Here is a 22,372-nt window from a genome sequence, read left to right on the forward strand (position 1 = left end):
AGCAACTGAACTGAACTGAACTGAATTTATCAGACCAACGACACATTCCAGGAATTTGGGAGAGGGTAAAGCTTTAGGCTAATGGAGTTCTACACCAATTTCTACCTTGTAATGTTATTGGACATCTTTGTTATAGGAGCAATGGTAGCTTTATAAGATTAACTGGTATGCACTTTCTTTTTTTTGTTGTTGTATTCTGAAAAAGTTTGTGTATAACAGATATTATTTTTTATTTAAATATTTGGTAGAATTCAGTGTAACTGGGCTTCTAAGGTGGCACTAGTGGTAAAGAACCCGCCTCCCAATTCAGAAAACATAAGAGATGCCAGTTTGATCCCTGAGTCAGAAGATCCCCTGGAGTAGGGCATGGCAACCCACTCCAGTATTCTTGCCTGGACAATCCCATGGATAGAGGAGCCTGTCGGGCCACACTCCATAGGGTCTCAAAGAGTTGGACACAACTGAAGCGACTTAGCATGAATATATTTGGGCCTGCAATTCTACTTTTACTGTGAACTTTATTTCTAGAAAAGAATGACTGTACATGTAATCTATTTCTTGTTGTTTTGTGGAAAGTTTTTACTTCTATCTCAGTTTCAAAGGATTTGTTATCAAAGTAACCCTCTTGTTACATACAAACAAAAATTATCAATATACCACCATTAAAAGAAAAGAGGAATAGAGATAGAGGAGGCTACCTTACAAACTGGGTTCTGATCAACATTAAGATTTAAACAGTGCTGGGTAATCCCATGGCACAGCACATCAGGAGTCCCTGTTGGGAAAAGGTCCCAGACAGCATGTTCCTTCCATTGGTGAGACTTCAAAAATTGCTTTCAGTTCCTGCTTATAATCCAAGGAAGCAGACTGATACACTTGTAAATCTGTGAGCAAACTGAAGCTCTGGTTTCAGTTAATGCTGTTTGTTTTGTCTTGAAAAATGGACTGTTTCTAAGCTTGGGGCATGGTTGGTCAGACCTTCTCCAGGGGCTCGACAGTCTCAAGTTTCATCCTCTATTTTATCTATGATCTGTGGTGCCACAAGACTTGCACTCAACAGCACTCAGGCGGTCAGGACATTCATGGTCAGGACAGTGTCCAGGCAGGTTAGAAGGAAGTCAGAGGACTGCTCTGCTCTGTCTCTGAAGCCTGAACAAGACTACCTATTTAATTTCCCTAACACTTGTAGAATGAGGTTTTGCAGTATATACCTTGCAAGGAGTTTTCCATTTCCCCTAATTTTTCAAGTTAGCTGGAATAAAGATTTTTGTTTATAATATTGCATTAAGATTATTGAAATATCTGTATTGTCTTTGATGGTAAATCCTTATTTAGTTTTGTAATTTGTATTCTCTTTCTTTGATTAGTCTACTAGGATCTTTATCAATTTTATTGATCTTTTGAAAGAACAAGGTTTTAGTTTTATTGATTTTTCTCTATTGTTTTTCTGTTTTTAATTTTTTGCTTTCTGCTCTTATTTTCACTATCCCTTACCTTTCCGCTTGAAGTGGGTTTGGCTTGCTTTCCCCTCCTAATTTCTTAAAACTTAGATTATTGACTTGAAACCTCATTATTTTCAGCTCAGTAACATAATACTGTAAAATTTTCTCTACTTGTTGTAAATACTCAGGTTATTGACTTAGTTCAATTCAAAGACTTTAGATTCAATTTTGCTTTCTCCTTCACATTTGAGTTGTTTGGAAATATGCCATTTAATATTCAAATATTTGATCAGTTTATCGATAGTTTTTATTATTTATTTTTAATAATTTTCTGAATATATTGACTGTGCTGAATCTTCGTTGCTGCACAGGCTTTTCTCTAGTTGTGGTGAATGGGAGATGCTCTTCAGTTGTGGTGCATGGGCTTCTCATGATGGTGGCTTCTTGTTGTAGAGCACAGGCTCTAGGGTTCACTGGCTTCAGTAGTTGAAATGTGAGGTCTCAGTAGTTGTGCTATCTGGGCTCTAGAGCACAGGCTTAATAGTTGTGGCATATGGCGGGTAGGATCTTCCCTGACCAGGGACTGAACCCATGCCTCCTGCATTGGCAGGCAGATTCTTCACCACTGAGCCACCAGGGAAGACCCTGTTGTTTATTTTTAGTTTAATTCATTTTGGTCAGCGAACATACTTCATAAGATTCCAATTATTTTTAAACTGTTGAGATTGGTTTTATGTCCCAGAATAGGATCTTTTTGTTTGTGTCCACTAAAAAAAATAAATGTTGCTGAGTAATATATTTTATAAATGTCATATAGGAAAATTTTTTTGAGAGTTGCCTAGGTCTTGAATATCTTTATTGATTCTCTGTATATTTTATCACTAACTAAGAGAAGATTGTTGAAGACTAACTATATTTATGGCCTATGTATTATTTTGCTTGTTTCAAACTTTGCTTCATGTAAAATACATGAATAATACTAGATAATATTTAGTCTTATTTATTAGATGTATTCATTTATCACTACCTAATATTCTGCATTTTCTCTAGTAATATTCCTTTCTTTGAGATCTATTTATATTAGTGTGACCATCCCCTAATTTTTATGATTAATGTTTTCATGGTATATTTTCTGTTCTTTTACTTTTAATTCATTAGATATTTTTAATAGACTTGTTGAGTGTGGTTCACATATGTCAGAATTAACTCATTTTAATTATAAATTCAGAATTCTGTAATTATTACAATAATCTAATTTTAGAACTTTTTCATTACTCCAATAAGAGAACTCATACACAGCGGCCATCACTACTCATCTCAACCATCATTAATAGCAGTCCTAGACAACCACCAATCTAATTTCAGGCTCTTAAGTTTTGTGTATCCTGGATATTTCCTATAAACAGAATCATTCAATATGTGGTCTTTTGTGACTGGTATCTTTCATTGAGCATAATTTTTCCAGCTTCATATGTGTCATAGCATTTATCAGTACTCCATTTTTCATTGCCAAATAACATTCAGTTGTATGGAAGTACCACATTTTGTTTGTCCATTCATCAGTTGATAAACAATTGAATTTTGGGAGCCTTTTGCAGGAATAATGCTATTTTAAGTTTGTGAATAATTGTGATCAATATTTAAGATTTCTATTTTTTTTTTTATTTTGAGGTGTTGTAGATTTACATTCAGCTGTAAGAATTAATACAGAAACATTCACATACTTTTCATTCAGTTTCCTGAAATTGTAACAGCTTGCATAACTGGAATCCAATGTAACAACAGGAAATAATCATTGAGACATTCCATTGAACTTATTCAGATTTCACAAATTTTGCATGCATTCATTATAAGTGTCTGTGCATGTATTTAGTTGCATGCAGTTTACCACAAGTATAGATTCTTGTGACCATCACCACAGTCAAGATACAAAAAAATTCCATCAGAAAAATCCCTCGAACCACACTTTTACAGCCATAGTCATGTGCTGCCACACCCCCCACACAATATCACCAAACCTGGCAACTACTACCATGTTTTTAATCTGTATAATATTGCCATTTCAAAAATGTTCTATAGGTGAAAATGTACAACATTAACCTCTTTGAGATTTCTTTTTTTCCTCACTTACAATTTTTGCTTTCACACATAATTGAGAGTCATACAAGTTGTTTTGTGCATCAATAATTTGTATTTGTATTGCTGAGTAGTTTGAACATTCTTGGCATTGCCTTTCTTTGGGATTGGAATGAAAACTGACCTTTTCCAGTCCTGTGGCCACTGCTGCGTTTTCCAAATATGCTGACATATTGAGTGCAGCACTTTCACAGCATCATCTTTTAGGATTTGAAATAGCTTAACTGGAATTCCATCACCTCCACTAGCTAAAGAGATGGGAATACCAGACCACCTGACCTGCCTCCTGAGAAATCTGTATGTAGGTCAAGAAGCAACAGTTAGAACTGTATATAAAACATTAGAACTGTACATAGACTGGTTCCAAATCGGGAAAGGAATATGTCAAGGCTGTATATTATCAACCTGCTTATTTAACTTATATGCAGAGCACATCATGCAAAATGCCAGCCTGGATGAAGAAAAAGCTGGAATCAAGATTATCAGGAGAAATATCAATAACTTCAGATATGCAGATGACATCACCATTGAGGCAGAAAGCGAAGAACTAAAGAGCCTCTTGATGAAAGTGAAAGAGGAGAGTGAAAAAGTTGGCTTAAAACTCAACATTCAGAAAACGAAGATCATGGCATCTGGTCCCATCACTTCATGGCAAATAAATGGGGAAACAAAGGAAACAGTGAGATACTTTGTTTTCCTGGGCTCCAAAATCACTGCAGATGGTTGACTGCAGTCATGAAATTACAAGACGCTTCTTGAAAGACAAACTATGACCATCCTAGCTGCATATTAAAAAGCAGAGACATTATTTTGCCAATAAAGGTCTATCCAGTCAAAGCTATGGCTTTTCCACTAGTCATGTACAGATGTGAGAGAGAGAAAGTGTGTGTGTGTGTGTGTGTGTGTGTGTGCATGCATGTGTGTTTGTGTGTGTGTTAGTTGCTCAGTTGTGTCCGACTCTTTGCGACCCCATGGACTGTAGTCCTCCAGGCTCCTCTGTCCATGGGATTCTCCAGGCAAGAGTATTGGAGTGGGTTGCCATTTCCTTCTCCATACAACTGCCTCTGTGTGTGTATGTGTGTGTGTGTGTGTTAGTCACTGTCATGTCTGACTCTTTGTGACCCCATGGATTGTAGCCTGCCAGCCTCCTTTGTCTATGGAATTGTCCTGGCAAGAGTATTGGAGTGGGTTGCCATTTCCTACCAATGTGAGTGTTGGGCCATAAAGAAAGCTGAGCACCGAAGAATTGATGCTTTTGAACTGTGGTGTTGGAGTCAACTCCTGAGAGTCTCTTGGACTGCATGGAGATCCAACCAGTCCATCCTAAAGGAAGTCAGTCCTGAATATTCATTGCAAGGACTGATGCTGAAGCTGAAACTCCTATACTTTGGCCACCTGATGCGAAGAGCTGACTCATTGGAAAAGATCCTGATGCTGAGAAAGATTGAAGGTGGGAGGAGAAGGGGACAACAGAGGATGAGATGGTTGGATGGCATCACCATCTCAATGAACCTGAGTTTGAGTAAGCTCCGGAAGTTGGTGATGGACAGAGAAGCCTGGCATGCTTCAGTCCAATGGGTCGCAAAGAGTCGGACATGACTGAGTGACTGGACTGGACTGAACTGTACTAATTGCTGAGTAGGTTTCCATGATATGGATGTGCTACAATTTATTGAATCTTTCATCTGTTGTGAAGAATTTGAGTTTTCTCAAACTGTTTTTGAAGATTATTTTATAGGTTTTTGTATGACTAAAGCTTCTCATATCTCTGGCATAATGCTCAAGAGTACAATTACAGGTTGTATGGAAGGTACAATTTTAGTTTTCTAAGAGACTATAGTACTCTTTTCCAGAGTGGCTATACATTATACATCCCCAGCAGCAGTATATGGGTGGTCCAGTTTCTCTATAACCTTGTATTTGGTGGAATCACTCTTTTTAAAGTATTGTAACAGGTATCTCATGGTATCTTACTGTGAATTTCATTTGCATATTCTCATGGTTAATAATGTGGAATATAGATTTGTATACTTATTTTCCAATTTATACCCTCTTCAGTATAATGTCTATTTGTATCTTTTGCTCATTTGCTATTTTTTTCATTTTTTGCCTTTTTTTTTACTGGTTGAGGTTAGGAAGTCTTTATGTTTTCTGTATACAAATACTTTGTCAGATATGTGGTTTGGTTCAGTTTAGTCACTCAGTCATGTCTGACACTTTGAAACCCCATGAACCACAGCATGCCAGGCCTCCCTGTCCATCACCACTCTCGAAGTTCACCTAAACTCATGCCCATTGAGTCAGTGATGCCATCCAACCATCTCATCCTCTATTGTCCCCTTCTCCTCCTCCCCTCAATCTTTTCCAGCATCAGGGTCTTTTCAATGAGTCAGCTCTTTGCATCAGGTGGCCAGAGTATTGGAGTTTCAGCTTCACCATCAGTCCTTCCAGTGAACACCCAGGACTGACCTCCTTTAGGATGGACTTGTTGGGTCTCCTTGCAGTCCAAGGGACTCTCAAGAGTCTTCTCCAACACCACAGTTCAAAAGCATCAATTCTTTGGTGCTCAGCTTTCTTTATAGTCCAACTCTCCCATCCATACATGACTACTGGAAAAACCATAGCCTTGTCTAGACAGACCTTTGTTGACAAAGTAATGTCTCTGCTTTTTAATATGCTGTCTGGGTTGGACATAACTTTCCTTCCAAGGAGTAAGCATCTTTTAATTTCATGGCTGCAGTCATCATCTGCAGTGATTTCGGAGCCCCCCAAAATAAAGTCTGACACTGTTTCCACTGTTTCCCCATCTATTTGCCATGAAGTGGTGGGATCAGATGCCATGATCTTAGTTTTCTGAATGTTGAGCTTTAAGCCAACCTTTTCACTCTCCTCTTTTGTCAAGAGGCTCTTTAGCTCTTCACTTTCTGCCCTAAGGGTGGTGTGGTATGCATATATTATTTTCCATATTATACCTTGTCTTTTTATCTTTTTATTCAGTGTCTTCTTCATCACAAAAGTATTTAATTTTGATGAATCCTACTTTATCAATTTGTTTTTCTTCTGAATCATGGTTTTGAATTAAAGTCAAAAACTTTTCATTTAGCCTACATACCCAAAATGTACATTTTTATGTTTTTCAAAGTGTTTTATAATACTTTCATGTTTCACATGTAAGTCTATCATGAAGCTTGGGCTAATGTTTTTGCATAAAGTATGAATTTTTTTATCCAGGTTCATTTTTTGCTTCTCATTTTCCATTTGCTTCAGCATCACTTGTTGAAAAGGCTATGGCTTATTTGCACTTCATTCTTCTTTTTCAAATTTGTTTTAAATTTTCTGGATCTATACCTTTTCATATACATTTATAGTTGCCTTTTCAATATTTATGAAAACAATTTGTTGAGGTTTCAACAGGAATTGTGTTAAATACACGTTTAATAGTTTTGGGGATCATTTTGTGGAGAATTGACTTCTTTATTATGCTAAGTCTCCAATGAAGGAATGTGGCATGTCGATCCATTTATTTATGTCTTTGATTTCTTTCATTGCATTTTGTAATTTTTTTGAGACAGACCCTGTAAGCTATGTACTGGAATTATACCTCAGAATTTAATTTTATTTCAAACAATTTTAAATTGCATTGTGCTTTTTAAACTATTTTAATTTCCACATGTTCATTGTTACTGTTTAGAAATGTGAATGATTTATGTTCATCTTGTATCCAGTGACTTGGCTGAATGTGTTTATTTATTATAGAAATCATTTTATATATTGGTTGAGATTTCCTACATAGATAATCTTGTCATCTTCAAATAGGACAGTTACTTTCTTTCCAATATGTTTCTTTTATTTATTTTCTAAGCTTTATTGCATTCTCTAGAACATGAGTGAGAGTGATGTGTCATGTTGCTAATATTAATGAAAGTCATCCAATGGTTCAACATTAAATGTGATGTTAATTGTATTTTAGGTTTTTGGTATATGATCTCTATTAAGTTGAGGATATTCCCTCTGTTCCTAATTTGCTAAGAGCTTTTATCATAAATGTGTGCTGGATTTTGTCAAATGCTTTTTCTGTGTCCACTGATTTGATTATTTAAATGTTCTATAGCCTGTTGAGATGGTGGATTACACTGATTTTTCAAATGTTGAACTAACCTTATATAACTCTTAATAAATCTCACTGGATCATGATATATGATTATCTTCTAGTTTTCTGGATTTGATATGCCAATATTTTATTGAGAATTTTGCATCTAAGTTCATGAGATAAATTGGTTTGTAGATTTTGTTTTTGATTTTGTATTTTTGTTTTTGTACTGACTTAATCTGGCTTTATTATCAGGGTAATACTAGCCTTACAAGATGAGTTGAGAAGTGTTCCCTCCTCTGATGTTTTCTGGAAAAGAATGAGCAAAATTATTGCAGTTCTTTATGTGTTTAGTAATATTCTCTATTAAAGAATCTGGAATTTTTTTGCCAGGTTGCTGCAGTCCATGGGGTTGCAAAGAGTCGGACATGACTGAGCAACTGAACTGACTGACTGAAATTACAAATTTAATTTTGAATTGGTGGTAGTACTATTCAGCTATTCTATTTATCTTTGTTAAAACTTGGTAGTTGAATACACACACACACACACATTATATCTAAAGTATAAACCTGGATTTCTCTGAAGCATGTGTTTAGATAAAAATGACACTATTCAGCAGCAACTAATTTTTATAAGATAACATATATCTGAAAGATAGATCATAGAATGGGGGATAAGTGGTAAAACAGAGTGTGGGTGCAGATAAGGATATATAAGTAGGGTGTATGGCTAAAGGGGGAAAGAGAACACTTTGTGTGGCTACTTCTCTTATATGTCTTGCAAATTCTTTATTGCATCTGGCTTCTGAGAAATTGGACTACATAACATAATACTTAGCTTCTTAATGCTCTTGCTAAAACCATATAGGATTGTATGTCTCTGTAGGCCAGTGGCTTTCAAACATCTAACCAAGAGCAGAGTCAGAAATCTGTGACAAAAAAGTAGTCTGATCAGTGTCACTATCTGTACATCACACACACAGAGTATTCATGACTTGAATAGAGTGAAATATTAGTGCTTTTGATGCCATCCATAAATGAATTAATTTTGTTGTTAAGATAGTATTTCTACTTATACTGCAGAACATAATAGAAAGCTTATAAGTTTTTCATTTTGACTGTGTTTAAAGATGCTGGTTTTTCTTGGGACTGTGGAATACATTCCTAAGCAGACGTAAGTAACATCAGTGGTTTCTGAAAGGGTTCATTAAACTAATTCCACTGCATATTATTTGACTTTCAGGCAAAGTGTGGAAAGAGGAGAGTCTTTGTTGAAATACATTTAAAGAATTATTTGTTAAAACATATTTTTTAAAAACTATGAGAGAAGGATACAGTTACAAAAGAATAACTCAAAATCCTTTTGACTAGTGTACCTTCCCTCATCCCCAAAAGCATTTTTGGTGGCTAGTTTCTGTAGCACACACGTTGAGGAATTTTGTAAAAAGGGATTACTTTATTTAATTAGCATCATTTATTATCTATAGTTTGAAATGTGCTTGTGGATTCAACGATAAATCCAGTGTGGCTCATTTTCCAAATTCTTATAATTTGTGGAATATATATAAGAAGATGAAATCAGTATTAAGTGCCAAAGGAAGAGTTTAACAGAGGAATAACCTTCAGCTAAGAAAATTGAAGAACTCTGAAGGAAATACAACTTTAGATGGACCTTAAATAAAGAAAAGAATGAAAACATTTGATAATGTTATGAGATGGAATTATTGACAATTTATATTAAAAATATGAATGAATGCTTAGATACAGAAAGATAGGGCATGTACCAAGTTTATATTCATTTATTTTCTTGATAAACAATTTCAGTGTATACATACTTTTCATCAGTCATTGTGCTCAGCACTATGGACTTAATGACCTACTTTCAATGAAAATGTAAAATAATACTGAAGGTAGAAAACTTGCTATTACACAAAATAATAAATGATGTGATAAGAATATTCACAGGTGCTCTGTGAGGGCAGAGAAGGAGAATGGGCATTTATATTAACCTTGAAACTTTAAGGCTGGCTTCACAAAGTAAGAAAATGTTACAAACATGGTACTTATTTCAGTCTTAAAGAGTAGTATGTGAAAAGACCCTGAGTTAAGATGAAATAATGAATTTTCAAAATTAATTAGAGCTCAATATAAAACAATTAACCTGATAACACAATCTTGGAGAACTAGGAAGTATGAAGAGTGAATCTTATCTCAGTCCCCGAGAAAGAAGAGGGTCAGAAGAGGTAAAAGAAGGAGAGCAGGGACGAAGTGAGAGAGCAAGAAAGAGCAAGCAGTAAAATTAGGAGGAAGTGGGAGAATTCTGGTGTCAGGCAGGTGATGATTTGAAAAATCATGGGTTTAGATTTGACTGTGTCTATAGATACTGTGTCTATAAACTTCCCTGGTGGCTCAGACGGTAAAGCGTCTGCCTACAATGCTTCCCTGGTGGCTCAGAGATTAAAACACTTGTCTGCAATGCAGGAGACCTGGGTTCGATCCCTGGGTCGGGAAGATTCCCTGGAGAACAAAATGGCAACCCACTCCATGGAGAATCCCATGGACAGAGGAGCCTGGTGGGGTACAGTCTATGGGGTCACAAAGAGTTGGACACGACTGAGCATCTTCACTCACTCACTCACAATGTAGGAGAACCAGGTTCGATACCTGGGTGGCAAAGATCCTCTGGAGAAGGAAATGGCAACCCACTCCAGTACCCTTGCCTGGAAAATCCCATGGGAGGAGCCTGGTAGGCTACAGTCCATGAGGTCGCAAAGGGTCGACACGACTGAGCGACTTTACTTACTTACGATAGGTACTAAAGATGAGAGAAAACAGATCAGACCACCAAAGATGACATCTGTTGTTGGAAATGCTAATTTTGAGAAAGTTGAGAACCAGAGATCCACCAAGGACAGCAATGAGGATCTGAGAAGAGAGTTATAAACCAAAGGAATAAGCTCAGAATAGTTCTAGGGTCTTTTTTAAAAAATGGTAAAGACTTCTGGTTCTTTTAGTCTTCTTACACTTAATTGAGTTTTAAAGCAATCCTATAATCATATTTTTTAAGGTAGTATCTATAAAAATAAAACGTTGCATTTAATTTAATGCCAATTTATGATTTAGTTATTTCTCTAGAAAATTGTGTAAATAAAAGCAATTTTAGTAAAGATTAATTATGGCAGATCACACCGTATTATTGTCAGTATCCTATATTGAATATGCAATGAAATTTGATGCTATTATTAATTTACTATGCTCATTCAAATTTATTAATAACTCAAATGGCATGTCTTAAATTCTTTTTGGGAATAAATAACTATCATAGGTAACAAGTTTATGACAGTTAGTATTATTGTTATTGATATAATACTCCTAAAATCCAAGTTAATAATTACACTTTCACGACATAAAATCATGAGTATGGCTGTTTCAAGTGTAAAATGCAGAAGATAACAGACAAATTGAAATGTTATTGCTAGAAATTCATCATGTTGCTCTTTTTTTTTTTCGGTATATCTTTTGCCACCCTCTGAAATTATCTTATGCATTTGTTTATGTTATCTTCTTTGTTTGTAAGACCACAGATCTTGTTGGTGGTGTTTACAGTTATATTTCCAACCCTTAACATCAGTGTTTGTCACATAATAAATGCTCAGTAAATAATGAGTATACTTATTCTCTTTCAGTACCAAGAGGTGATTCTAACTGACTTTATACTAAAATGAATCCATATGGGCCTACCTTCAAGTGACCATAGTAGCTTCATATAGGGATAACAATGAGTTATATTTAAGAAATATCTCTGTTGGTATTTAATAAATTATTTATCATGATTAGCTAATTTAATGTAATCTTTCTAGTTGGCACATAATCTCAGACCTCCATTTCTTAGACCTCCTGATAACATGTGAAATATATTGCACATATATGGAAATTCATTTACTTGATTGCTTCATACGTCATGAAGTCATATTGTATAAACCATGTTTAAATAGTGAGCAATACTAAGAGCAGTTTGGAAACTCCATGTGACTCCCTTATGAAGCTAAATAGTTTTCTTCTCTGGTGGCAAGTGGGTCTTTAGTGCACTTGATTTCTAGTTCTAGTTCAGTGTCATGGTTTGTCTACTGTTATGCTTCATGAGAATAAGCACTGATCTGTTAGGAATATCTGTTTGGTTCCACCTCTGTTAAATTGTCATTCTTTGCTCGACCTCATGCACATTTTGCTTCTAGATAATTCTGCTCTAACATCTTCAGTTCTGTCTTTCTCAATTCCTGAACCTGAATTCTGTTTATAAACTATAGTTCCATAGTAGCTATTACTTGCCTTTTTACTCCATTCTGTTGCTGGAATTATCTTTGATGTTGCTGAGAAAGGTGGAAAGTTTATCATTTTTATTGTCTGTATCACCTTCTTTCCTCTCACGCTTTTCTTGATGTCCTTGTTGAGTTGCTTCTCATCTGTTGGATTTTCTAAAGGTCATTGTGCATACTGTATACTTTAGTCTTTTACAGCCATCCATGTATTATATTCTCTTTATATTTAGAAATGTGTGCAGCCTATCAAAAATAATTTAAACTTTCCCTAATGGATGTTTATGCTCATTGAATTAGGGAATTGAAGAGCATAAAATTATAAATCAAATCCTGGCATGCTAAGTACTGAAAATATAATTGTATGAAATCCAAATATTTTTCATTGAAATTTGTTTAAACCAAGCCACCCAAAAAGCAAACAAAATTAAATATAACCTGGATACTGCACTTTCTGAAAGAAATGAAGTAATTTTTAAAAGGTGAATTTTAAAATTAAGCATGTATTTTACATATATTTATTTACTCAATTCAGATGCAGTTAAAAAAAAAAAAACAAAACAGCCAGCTCTACTTATGGACAGTCATGCTAAGAAAAGAAGAAATAAGACACTGATTCAGTTCAGTTCAGTTGCTCAGCCATATCTGACTCTTTGTGACCCCATGGTCTGCAGCACGCCAGAATCCTTGCCCTTCACCAACTCCCAAAGCTTGCTCAAACTCATGTCTATCAAATAGGTGATGCCATCCAGCCCATCTCATCCTCTGTTGTCCCCTTCTCCTCCTGCCCCCAACCCCTCCCAACATCAGGTCTTTTCCAATGAGTCAACTCTTCACATGAGGGGGCCAAAATATTGGAGTTTCAGCTTCAGCATCAGTCCTTCCAATGAACACCCAGGACTGACCTCCTTTAGGATGGACTTGTTGGATCTCCTTGCAGTCCAAGGGACTCTCAAGAGTCTTCTCCAACACCACAGTTCAAAAGCATCAATTATTTGGAGCTCAGCTTTCTTTATGGTTCAACTCTCACATCCATAAATGACTCCTGGAAAAACCATAGCTTTGGCTAGATGGACCTTTGTTGGCAAAGTAATGTCTCTGCTTTTTAATATACTGTCTGAGTTGGTTATAGCTTTTCTTCTAAGGAGCACGTGTCTTTTAATTTCCTGGCTGTAGTTACCATCTGCAGTGATTTTGGAACCCAAGAAAATAAAATTTCTCACTGTTTCCATTGTTTTCCCATGTGTTTGCTATGAAGTGATGGGACCAGATGCCATGATCTTATTTTTTTGAACGTTGAGTTTTAAGTCAGCCTTTTCACTCTCCTCTTTTACTTTCCCCAAGCAGCTCTTTAGTTCCTTTTCGCTTTCTGCCATAAGGTTGGTGTCATCTGCATATCTGAGGTTAGTGCTATTTCTCCTGGCAGTCTTGATTCCAGCCTGTGCTTCATCCAGCCCAGCATTTCACATGATGTACTCTACATATGAGTTAAATAAGCCAGGTGACAATATACAGCCTTGATGTACTCCTTTCCCTGTTTGGAACCAGTGTGGTGTTTAATGTCCAGTTCTAATTGGCTTCTTGACCTACTACATACAGATTTCTCAGGAGGCAGGTAAGGTGGTCTGGTATTCCCATCGCTTTAAGAATTTTCCACATTTGTTACGACCCACACAGTCAAAGGCTTTAGCATAGTTAATGAAGCAGATGTTTTTCTGGAAGTCTCTTGCTTTTTCTGTGTTCCAACGGATGTTGGCAATTTGATTTCTGGTTCGTCTGCCTTTTCCAAATCTAACTTGAACATCTGGAAGTTCTCAGTTCACATACTGTTGAAGCGTGGCTTGGAGAATTTTGAGCATACTTTGCTAGTGTGTTTGAAGAGTGCAACTGTGCAGTAGTTTGAACAATCTTTGGCATTGCCTTTCTTTGGGATTGAAGTGAAAAATGACCTTTTTCAATCCTATGGCCACTGCTCAATTTTCCAAATATGCTAGCATATTGAGTGCAGCACTTTCACAGCATCATGTTTTGCTCATATGGAATTCCATCACCTCCACTAGCTTTGTTCATAGTGATACTTCCTAAGGCCACTTAACCTCACACTCCAGGGTGTCTGGCTCTAGGTGAGTAATCACACCATTTTGATTATCTGGGATCATTAAGATATTTTTTTTTATAGTTTTTTGTGTGTGTATTCTTGCCACCTCTTCTTAATGTGTTCTGCTTCTGTTAGGTCTGTACCATTTCTGTACAGTTAGGTCCATACCGTTTCTGTATCAGTTTAATACACTGATAGGGGTAAATTAAAGAAAATTCGTTCCAAAGCTGGAGAAATCAGAACCATATGTGATAGAACCCACCTTGTTCATCTTAGAATCCATGAAAACTGGATTTCACAGTAATGTTGCCAAGCCCATTGTATACATTCTTGGGCATAGTGATACAATAAATGTGAATTCATAATTTTTGTTCTTTGGCAGGTGGTTATCCACTAAAAGTGATGGCTAGCTCCCAAGCGTCTTAGGAAATGTGATTTTAGGAGAATAAAAGGGAAGGATGTAGGATAAAATGTTTTTGCTTCACTGTCTACACTTCACTACTGATAACATGTGAAAGGATGGATATTCTGATCTCCCCATACCTGTCTCCGAGAATGAATGACTGCCAAGCATTGAGAGAAGAGTTGTAATCTCCTGCCCCAACACACACACACACACACATGCATGCACACACACACACACGCCCCCGAGTGGTCTAGTTTGTCTTCCTATGAAGTAAGGAAGAAAAGTATAGGCTTTGAGGATTGGGAAAGATATGTCATATATTGGTATTAGGAAACCTTTTCTAGAATTCTGCTTCACAATATAATAGTCTTTTGAGAGCATTTTACCTTGGCTTTATAACACACATCTACTATTTAAATAGGTTTATACGGTGGTATGTTTTGTTGAATTAAATCAGGAAAAACTGCTTTGCTGGAAATCTTCAAAAGATTATAGAGCAAGAAAGTTATTTCATCTGTTAATCATGACCAATATCTGGGGCATAGTTTTAAATATTTGCTTTAAGGAGATTATGCAATAATCTTTGTGACTAGATACATGGTGACTAAGTATATATACAAAATACAATCTGTTTTCTATCAATTGGAGCAGAACTCTAGTGCTTTATAGTATTATAATTAAAGCTAATCATACAAATGTACAACGCTATGAAATTACATGAAAATAGTGCTTGTTCTTCGAAATGAAATAGTGAAATCTTCCATTGAATGTGAAATGTTAAAAATATATAAAATGGAAAAAACTATATCAACTGCTTTAAAGTCTGTTTTGTAGTTATACTATATCAATACATATGTAGGTTATGCAGTGACCAACACTATTAGCTAAGCAGCCATTATGTTTATTATTGTCTATTTAATAAATTTGGGAGAATCAAAAATTACACTCAGTTTCCAGTTGATTTTACTCCTATATGCAACCTGATTGGAACAGCTAATTTTGAAATTATACTTTTCTATGCGTAAAACAACTATTTCACTTGTGCCTAAAAAGGTAGCAGTGAAAAGTTATGAATATTGTACACAGGTAAACCTTTTGGGGTCCCAATTCAGTGAAAATGTTTACTACTCAAAAGCTTTTTAAATTTTTTTGTTGTTGTCTTCCATAATTCAGGTTATCTGGAATGAATATACCACCACCAATTATCAGCAACAAAAACTGGCTCAGACTGCATTTTGTTACAGACAGCAATCACCGGTACCGTGGATTTAGTGCTCCATACCAAGGTATATCTATTTAATACCTCTGCCTCTTTTGATGTGTAAAATGATTTTGGTATACACAACTGCATTTTATGATAGAGGCAAAATATCTTTAACTGTTAAACATGGTAATTTGAGTAAGCAAACATGACCATTTTCTTGCTGAGGCAGTATTGTGATCATAACTAAATTGCAGTATAAAAGTTAGTTGGATTTTATAGCACACTGTCCAGAATAAAGAATATTATAACCTCTAAAAGGTAATGTGTAACATGTAATATTTATCTTTAAGAAAGTGCTTCAGCAGTGGGACATGCTACCTAAATGTACCACAAAACACTGCAGAAAATTCAGAAAATTCTAAACAGGCTCTTCATCAATTGAAATCCATTTCTGTATACAGTGTTTTTGTGGATACTATTTTAGTTAACCTTGTTAAGATTGCTGTCTATCATTTTTATTAACAGGTATAATTTTGAATAAGTGAGATATAGTATTTGCTCTATTAACTTTAAAAACTCTGTTTAGAACTTGATTATTATGAAGATGGAGTATTAATAAAAATGTGTCTTCTGTAATGTTTAGTAATATTATGTGGATTTAGTGCACTTTATGCTCAGATTACTTATGTAAATAATTCATTTCATTCTCAGCAGTGTATTAGCTACTATTCAGTGAACATTGCCACAGTTACGTATTTCCATTTATCTGTTTTTTTTTTACAATACTTTCCTTTTTAGTAATCTTCAGTATTAAGCACTTTGGGAATTTAATATGATGGCTTTCAGCAGCTTATAGTTAATAACTAAAATAGTATTAGACTACATATTGTTTTCTGGAATATAGATTTCAACAGTTTATATTTTGTATACCAGCAACCTTTCTACAGCTACCCTGTCAATACATTTCTCACCATAATAACAAAAGGTTAATATGATTGGAATTTGTAATAGTGTATTGGGTATCACTGTAATAAAAATTCCTAAGATTTTAACTCAAGATTTTAGACAAAGTCCACTGTAGAAAAATATATAATTTCTATTGTAAAGTTGTTAATTCAAATGGAAACATGAATGCAGATTTTCTCTTAAAGCTATGCATTGTATTAACATCTCTTACAATAGCATATATTGTCTAGTATACCCATTAGCTCATAAAACTTTATATTTTTAAAATGAAAATTAAATATCTATAGAGAAATTTGTTTTCCTTTATTTTATTAAAAATAACTGGCATATTACTTAAATCTATGATTTTAGCCAGTGTCATCTTTAAATTTACAATCACATTTTGCTGAGTTTTTACTTAAATTTTTAAAATTTTTATGTACTTCAGAAATAAGAGGACTTTCAATTGAAAATAAATAGTTTTTATAGAGCCTCTTTATTTCTGGGTTCACCCCTTTCCTTATGGAGTTTTCCACTCACATGATTTTATGGCTCTGATTTCCCTCTGCAATAAGTTAAGGCAGATGGCATGGCAGATATTCAAATGACTATCATCTTTGACTCATGTGGTGATCCTTTCTGCTTAATTCATGGAATCCTTCAGTAAGATGTACTCTTTATCTGAATAGAAATAAACTAGCACTTATTTTATATTGGAAATGTACAGCTTGGAGAGAGGGAAAAAAAATAGATGTCCTGTCTTAAAAAATAAAGTGGTATTTCATTTGCTTTATGCTGTATGGTTTCATGAAAATGGTATCTTTAGATAGGTTGTTTTATATTATAAGACAGTAGTACAAAATTGTTAGTAGATTTGTGTGCTTAATTATCAGTATTCTACTGACTGATCTTAAATTGACTTTTATAGTATTTTCAAGATTCAGTTTGATTTTCCTGCATTGCCTATCCAGTTTCAGCACTGAAGAGTAACATATAAAAAAATTTACTGAAGCAAAAATAGGAAGTGTTTTATGGGATATGAATTATTTCTATATTCAGCAGGAAAAGGAGCTCAAATGAGGGTGACTTTAGGTATAATCTGTATCTTCACACTTATAGAGGGAATAAGGTGGCCTGAGAAAATGTAAGCTATGATTTTATAATAAAATCAAGGAAAAGTTTTAATATATAAAAGCACACCTTTGCACTGTATCCTTTTAAAACTTTCCTGATTCAGCCTTGATTTTTCCAATTGCAGTATCTTCAAAACGCATTTTACCTAAACCACAGTAGTTCAGTTGAAGAAGTAATTATTGAAACTATAATCAAAGAAATTTGGATTAACAAAAACTCTGCGAGGCTAACTTAAATAGCCATAAAATTCATAATTCCATAATCTGATTTGCTGAATACATGCCCAGACATGAAATGACAATCATGATTTTTAGATTATTTCATGCTACCATATAATTTCAGAAGTATCTAAATTGTAACCAATTCAAAATAGAAAATTTTGTGGAATATTCTACTCAAAAATCACCACCAGGTCTCCATGTGGCATGATTTCCTAATTACTCAAATACTTATTGAGTACTTGTAATTATTATTGATTTATATTTTGTTTCCAAAGATTGATGTTTTTCCCCATGTTTTTGTTTAATCTGTATTATTTATAAAATATTATGAAAATAAACTAAAAACTCCTAAGATTCCCTAGTACCATTAGCTATTTTTAATAGCTTGCCCCATAATTGATCCTGTAATTGATAGTGTAGGCACATAGATACAGCAACATGCTTTCCCCCATAGAGCTTCCTTTCAGTTATGTTATAGACTGGCTTATTTATTATTTTATATACAGCAATTTAAATAGGGTTAAGTAGAGGTTGAGGATACACAATGACAAATATTATGTTCTGACCCAAAGTATTGAGAATAATCATGATTTAAATGAAATGTCTTTGGTACAGAAAATACTTTTCCTCCCCTTGGTCCCACATTGAATATATTCACTCCTATCTAAAACAAATAAAGCATACCCCCCAAATTTATCTATATTGGGAATTTCTTTTAAAGTTCTATTATTATCTGTTCTATGCTTTAAAACTTTTCCTTTTTAAATTTTCAATTCTCCCTCAAAGGAAGATTTCAATATCATTTTTCCATATTAGTCTTTGATTTTAAATAAGATTCTTATATTTAATTTCCATTAATCTCTTCTAATGAGAACTTGAATAGTGCTACTTCACACATAATAGTGAAACTTTTTTTTAATCGTGGTGTTTTTAAGTTCTCTTATTTATTTATAGAAATCCCCATATTATTGTCACTTTATCTTTATTATAAACCTAAAATCTATTATTTTCTATTTGCATGGATAATTGATCATTTTTTCTTAATTTGTAAATTGGAAGGAGATTTTCAGATGACAACCATAGAGAAAATTTTACCTCTACATGATGTTTACTAAAAACTATAATTTTTTATCCATAAGCATCAGTTATTCAAGTGTGAAATATTATCATTACAGTTTCATTTTAAGTTATTTGGTGTATCACACTTTTTTAATATACAAAGATACAATTGCTGTATTAATAAAATTATCTTTGGCATGCATATTTAGGAATTATTGCATTTAAATAATTCCAAATATCTAAATATATGAGTAATCTTATAGTCTTCTAAATCTTTATAGGTTTTATCACAGTTTGATTTTTCTTTTGTCTTCCATAGTATTGTTGATGTGATTCTTTTTATGCATATCAACATTTTGTAGACTCTTAGTTTTAATTCAACAAAGGTATGCCAATAGTAATAGAGTGTGTTTTCAATTTATGTATAAAAATGTTTTATAGTATTCTAAAAGGGATTAGCATTTTCAGATCAGCAGTGCATCTTTTTGGTAAGAAAATCGTACTTAATGGGCAGACCTTTCAAATTCTATTGAAAATTCACATAAACTCCAGTTACACTGAGGCCCTTGGCATTTTAGATGCACATAATTTAATTTGGAAATAACTTCAAAGTAGTTACTCTATATTTTACATTTGGAAAGGTTTTGACATAAGTGTGTGTGCACTGTCACTGAACAAAATAAATGAAATTATCAGGGATGCAGCATAATATAGTGGGAAAGAATAGAATTTGATGGTCAGAAGGTCAGTGTTGAATTGTGAAGTCAACTAATTGCTATCTGAGTTGTCTTAAGCCTTGGTTTCCCAAAGAGTGAAAATATTCACAATAGCTAGACTTGTTATCTTGGTGCAAATCAAAAGATACTAGGATTTCTTTTAGTAAAACTCAGACATGCAGTGAATGAAGATACTATTTAATGAAAGAGATAGTCAACCATATGCGAAGAATGAGAAGCACATGAGGTACAGATAGTTAAAAAAAAATTGTGATCAAGCATAAAATTTAAATCCAGCAAATCACAATTAAAAGGAAAATGTTGAGTTTTTTATTTCTCACTATCACAAATGGTGTCCATATTTCTCCAGGGGAAAAAAGCACTTTTCCTTAGAACTCAAATTTAAAATATAGTTTTTGTGAAAGTATAACTGAAAAACAGTTTCCTCTGTATTACAGAATTTAAAAATCACAAAGTTTGAAAATAGAGCACAACATCAAAGCAATTCTGTTTAAATGCATTGTTTTCTAATTTTGCTTAGACAATCAGCTTTTCATATTTTCCTTTATACATTGTTTAAACAAAGGCAGGGGATCATATTTCAGCATCTAATCTTGAAATATCTCCTCTAACTTAATAACTATTAATGTGAGTCATGTTTATGATTTCAGGATTGAAGGTGGGAGCATGATATAGTAACAGAATATCAAACCCTTTTGGTTTGGATAATTTAAGTGTAGTTTACTTTCATGGGAATATAGCACATGGACACATAGGCTATTTTTCTGATAAAGAAAGTGGGCATAGCCTTGTCAGCACAATTTAAGAAATAGTGATGTGTGTGTGTGTGTGTGTGCGCGCACGCGCGTGCACGTGCTCAGTCACTCAATCACGTCCAGCGCTTTCCGACCCAATGGACTGTAGCCCGCCAAGCTTCTCTTCCATGGAGTTTTCCAAGCACAGTACTGGAGTGGGTTGCCATTTCCTCCTCCAGGGTATCCTCCCTACCCAGGGATCGAAGCCATATCTCTTGCATCTCCTACACTGGCAGACAAATTCTTTGCCACTGAGCCACCTGGAAAGTTTACATATATGTTAGTAGGTATTGTTTCTATTTTAATTGACCACATTTTGAGATAACATTCACAAGCTGAATTTGAATACTTATCTTAATCCCCTTTTCATACATGGGCGAACTGCATTATTTTAAGCTTATATAAACTGTGCATGCATGCTAAGTCACTTCAGTCATGTCCTGCTCTGTATGACCCTATGAACTGTAGCTTGCCAGGCTCGTCTGTCCATGGGATTCTCCAGGCAAGAATACTGGAGTGGACTGCCATGCCCTCTTCCAGGGGATCTTCCCAATCCAGGGATCTAACCTGTGTCTCTTATGTCTCCTTCATTGACTGGCAAGTTCTTTGCCACTAGCACCACCAGGGAAACCTCATAAATTAAACTAGATATTTCATTTACTGAGTTTAAGAGAATAGAAAGTTGAGTTCTGTTGGTCTGTAGAGTTTGAAAATAGTTCCTAATCTTGTCATTTGTTTTATTTCCTTTTGATTTTAATAACAATGTAACCATTATATCATCATGTATCTTTTGCTGCTAAATAGTTACTTTACCTTGAAATACTTAAAAAAAGAAACTTCTTTTACTTCTCTGTCTTTATGAACCTATCTGGTCTATGAGATTCATCAACTTAATTAATATAATGTCCACAGAACCTATGGAAATAATTAAAATATATTTAGTTGTCAGAATGGTCTAAGTAACCCTTGGTCTAAAACAACCATTAAAAACTCCCTGATAACATTTTCTTGCATGATATAATTGTATATTTTGTAGTTATGGCAATGTAACATTTAAGGCCTTTGACCATATTAGTTGATAATGATGTTAGAATTAAATTCTTCCATAGCTGACTATGGGGTTTCCCTGGTGGCTTAATGGCAAAAGAATCCACCTGCAATGCAAGAGACATGTGTTCAATCCCTGGGTCAAGAAGATCCCCTGGAAAAAGAAATGGCAACCTACTCCTGTATTTTTGCCTGGGATATATCATAGACAGAGGAGCCTGGCAGGCTACAGTCCAACAGGTTGCAAGAGTCGGACAAGACTTAGCAACTAAACCACCACCATAACATAGCTGTAGCTGACTATATTTATGTTTTCATTTCAATCCTTAAAATTTATTTGCCAGTCATATATCTCCCAACCTAAAATTCTGTTCATAAATTACAGGTGTATTTAACAGTAAACTGAGTAATTGCCATTTAATTTCAAATGAAATTTGAAATTTGTAGAGAAGTAGTCACGTAAATCAGCATATTAAATACTGGATTGAGATTCTGTTAAAATATTTCATTATTTTCTAAAGAATCCATCTTCATAACATTGGTACTAGAGGAACCCTAACTTATAGGTAAAAAGGGAAATATTGCAGATTGTTACTTTAAAAAAAGCACTATGATGCTTACATTTTCTGTGTTCTTAATGTGTTTAATATATGAAAGTGAAAGTTGCTTAGTCATGTCCAACTCTTTGTGACCCAATGGACTATACAGTCCATGGAATTCTCCAGGTCAGAATAGTGGAGT

At 34.5% G+C, this 22,372-nt stretch overlaps 1 protein-coding gene across 3 annotated transcripts in view; it reads left to right on the plus strand.

Annotated features, from left to right (window-relative positions):
- Window positions 1-22,372, plus strand: part of CSMD3 (CUB and Sushi multiple domains 3) — a 1,326,016-nt gene that overhangs the window by 453,020 nt on the left and 850,624 nt on the right. For all 3 annotated transcript variants that reach the window (XM_061122845.1, XM_061122846.1, XM_061122847.1), the window contains exon 6: window positions 15,664-15,776. In XM_061122845.1, coding sequence (XP_060978828.1) covers window positions 15,664-15,776 — 113 coding nt within the window. The remainder of the gene's footprint in view (window positions 1-15,663; window positions 15,777-22,372) is intronic.

Source organism: Dama dama, chromosome 21 (genome assembly GCF_033118175.1).
Source record: "Dama dama isolate Ldn47 chromosome 21, ASM3311817v1, whole genome shotgun sequence".
NCBI classification, from domain to species: domain Eukaryota; kingdom Metazoa; phylum Chordata; class Mammalia; order Artiodactyla; family Cervidae; genus Dama; species Dama dama.